The following is a 3,551-nucleotide window of genomic DNA, read 5'->3' on the forward strand; positions in this document are numbered from 1 at the left end:
TATATATATAAATTTTAAAAAAATAATAATAATGATATGTTTTACATTCTGTAATACTAAGTACTTGAAATCCATGCATATTCTATACTGATAGCATATCTTAATGCCACTGGACACATTTTAGGTGCTCAGTGACCACATGTGGCCAGCCACTGGCATCGCCTCAGGCAGGGTGGGTAGGGGCAGCAAAGAGAGGACTCTGGCGCCACCGTGTGGCAATCACAGGAAAACCACTGGTCCACACGCCCTAGTTGGAACAACTTGAACTCAAGGCATTTGACAGATGGGGAGACTGAGGCCCAGAGAGCGTCGGGTACACACCCCACAGATGCAGAGTCTATGAAACCCCAGCCATCAGGTGCTCAGTCCGGAGCACTTTCCACCCCACCACCCTGCCCTGCTTGTGGGCGGCGGGCTTCTGCGTGTCCCTTAGCCGAGTGTTTTGTGTGACCCAGCTCAAGGCTGAGTAGGAGTTAACTAAGTGAATGGGGAGGGAAGGGTGCCCCAGAGCAAGGGAACAGCATATGCAAAGGCCTGGGAGAAGGGGAAAGTGACAGACCAGGTGGGGCCCGGTTAGCGAGGGCTGGTGCTGAAAGCTGGGCTGGAGGAAAAAGGGGCCACATCACGGGGGGTCCTGGTGCAAATCGCATCCTCGAGACCCTGCAGGTGGGTGCGCTTTCCCTGCCTCCTCCCATGAGGCCCTAAATGGCTGAACGGGAAAGGGGAAGGCGGGCCAGGGGCCGTGGGGCCGGAGGAGGGTCCCCTGGTCCTCTCTTTGCTCCACATTCTCAGACTTGGAGCCCAACAAACCAGCAACCCAGAGATGCCCACGTACACAGGCTTTAAGACAAGAGTCCCCTAGCCCGGCCCTCGGGGCTCAGTGGCTCAATTCCCGGTCAGGGCCCATGCCCGGGTTAAGGGCTGGATCCCCAGTGTGGGGCTTGCAAGGGGCAGACAATCAATGAATCTCTCTTATCATTGATGTTTCTTTCAGTCTCTCCCTCACCCTTCCTCTCCGAAATCAATAAAAATACGTTTAAAATATATGTTTAATATAAGTCAGTATTTATTTTATATTAAATATACCTACATAAAAATATACTTTATTATTTTTAGGCAGGTATGTGAGGGAGACACACAAAATATGATGTGGTTTTGCAAGGGAGGTTGTGGCTGCCTGCCACGGGAAGAAACTGGGGTGAGAGGAGAGAGAATTGGGAGGCAAAATCTGTGGGAATGGTGGCTGGGCTGGCTGGAGGACAGGGAGGGGAGGGAGAGGGTGGAGGAGAGGAGGTGGGATGGGACTTTGGAGAAGGACCAGGTCACGGGCACTTTCAGCCCCAGTGGACATGGCTCCCTCTGATCCCCTGTGGCAGTGGCACCTCTTCTGGGCTGTGGTCCAGCACCCACCTGCTCCCCCGGCCTCCCTTCTGAAAGGCCGTCCCCATGCCGCCCACACGGGACCTGTGGCCTTTATTTCCTCTCTGGCCACCTGGGCCTCCTTGTCAGACAATCAGAAGCCCAGAGAAGGTGAGGAAGTTGCTGAGGCCACACCGCAAGTTGGAGAAGAAAGCGGTTTCCAGTCACCAGCCTCTTGCTCCTCTCACTCCCAGGAGTCTCTCAGGACAGAGATGTAAGGTTTCTCTCTCGCCCCCGAGAACCTTGGCCCCAAGCCTCAAACCATCCCAGGCCTCCTCCAGTCAGGCCTGTGCCTTGGGCCCCCAGGGTCTCTCTGAGCCTGGGACTCAGGGGAGGGGGAGGGGCACAGGGGCCCTGGTACCTGGCCCACTGATGGCATCATCGTGAAAGGAGCTGTGATCTGCCCCACAGGGAGGCCGTGGGAGGCGCGGGGACATCTGGAGGTCGGCAGGGCTGGTACGGTGTGGGCACAGATCTCAGGCCCGGGCTGGGGTGGGGTACTTACCGGGGAACTTGACAATCGTCCCTGGGGGGCAGACAGAGTGGGGCAAGCAGCGGGCACAGGAGTTGGAGGCTGACGTGGCACAGAACAGGCCAGCCCGGCACTCACAGACGCGGGGGGAGTTCCCCGAACATGGCTTCTTCTCCACAAGGTCGTCTAAAGGGCACAGAGGAGGGTCACAGAGGACAGAGGGAGGGCGAGGGAAGGGACAGTCTGCCTGCGTGAGAGAGGGCTGCTGCGGCCTTCCGCTGGGCAGGCCGGGTCCTGAGGCAGTCACCTCCCAGCCCACGTCCCTGGAGATCACTAAACTGGTATTAAAAATAAATTAATGTCCCAATTTTAAAATAGGGCACCCGGCCTGCATGGCGCAGTGGTTGAGTGTTGACCTATGCACCAGAAGGTCATGGTTTGATTCCTGGTCAGGGCACATGCCCAGGCTATGGGCTCGATCCCCAATGTGGGGCATGCAGGAGGCAGCCAATCAATGATTCTCTCTCATCATTGATGTTTCCATCTCTCTCTCCCTCTCCCTTCCTCTCTGAAATCAATAAAAATGTATTTTTTAAAATATACAATGCACAAAAAGGACATGGCAGGACATTAAACATGTGTTTCTAACTCTCTATCCCTCTCCCTTCCTCTCTGTAAAAAATCAATAAAATGTATTTTTTTAAAAAATACCAAACAGGCCCGGTCACCGTGGCTCAGTGGTTGGGCATCGACCCATGAACCAGGAGGTCGCGGTTCAATTCCCGGTCAGGGCACATGCCTGGGTTGTGGGCTCAATTCCCAGTGGGCCGTGTGCAGGAGGCAGCCGATCGATTGATGTTTCTATGTCTCGTTCCCTCTCCCTTCCTCTCTGAAATCAATAAAAATATATATTTTTTAAAATAAAGAAAGAAATAAAAACACCAAACATACCTAATGCATTGTGAAAAAAATTGTTAATGGTGACTTTGATCTCAAATAGAAAAGTCACTGGTAAAAGTAATGAATGAGTGAACACAAACATCCCTGGAGAACGGTAAGGGGCTTCCTTGGCCAACCGGAAATGACAGACTCCCTCCAACATGGGAGGCAGATGGGACTGATGGAAGAAGGAGGCCTCAGTTGAAAGTATGTCCCAGAGGACTGTGCTGGGAGAGGCCCCGGGGTGCTCCAGTCTCTGAATAGGACCCAGCAGGGACGGGACCCAGGGAGTGGGACAGGAGCATCCAGGGGGGTCAGTGCCCCCAGATTCCTCATCCGCTGATGCCGCAGAGCTGGAAGCCAAGCATCACCCCAAGGAGGCTCTCGGGGGAGGGAGCTGGGCGGTGCCCTGAGGCTGGTCAGACCTGAGAGAAAGGGCCCTCAGACCCAGAAGACCAGCCACTGGCAGACCTGCCCCTCCCATCTCCCCCATGGCCACTGGAGTGGGTTCCACAAGGAAACCAGCATGAAGATGAAAGGGCCCCAATACCTAGGAATAAACTTAACTAAAGAGGTAAAAGACCTCTACTCAGAAAACTATAGGACGTTGAAAAAAGAGATAGAGGAAAACATAAACAGATGGAAGAACACACCATGTTCATGGATTGGTAGAATCAACATCATTAAAATGTCCATACTACCCAAAGCAATCTATAAATTC

At 53.4% G+C, this 3,551-nt stretch overlaps 1 protein-coding gene across 1 annotated transcript in view; it reads right to left on the reverse strand.

Annotated features, from left to right (window-relative positions):
- TNFRSF8 (tumor necrosis factor receptor superfamily member 8) overlaps positions 1-3,551 on the reverse strand; it is a 43,178-nt gene that overhangs the window by 32,471 nt on the left and 7,156 nt on the right. The window contains exon 3 of the mRNA XM_006766792.2: positions 1,925-2,077. Within this exon, the coding sequence (XP_006766855.1) occupies positions 1,925-2,077 (153 nt within the window). The remainder of the gene's footprint in view (positions 1-1,924; positions 2,078-3,551) is intronic.

Source organism: Myotis davidii, unplaced genomic scaffold (genome assembly GCF_000327345.1).
Source record: "Myotis davidii unplaced genomic scaffold, ASM32734v1 scaffold299, whole genome shotgun sequence".
In the NCBI taxonomy this organism is placed as follows: Eukaryota; Metazoa; Chordata; class Mammalia; order Chiroptera; family Vespertilionidae; genus Myotis; species Myotis davidii.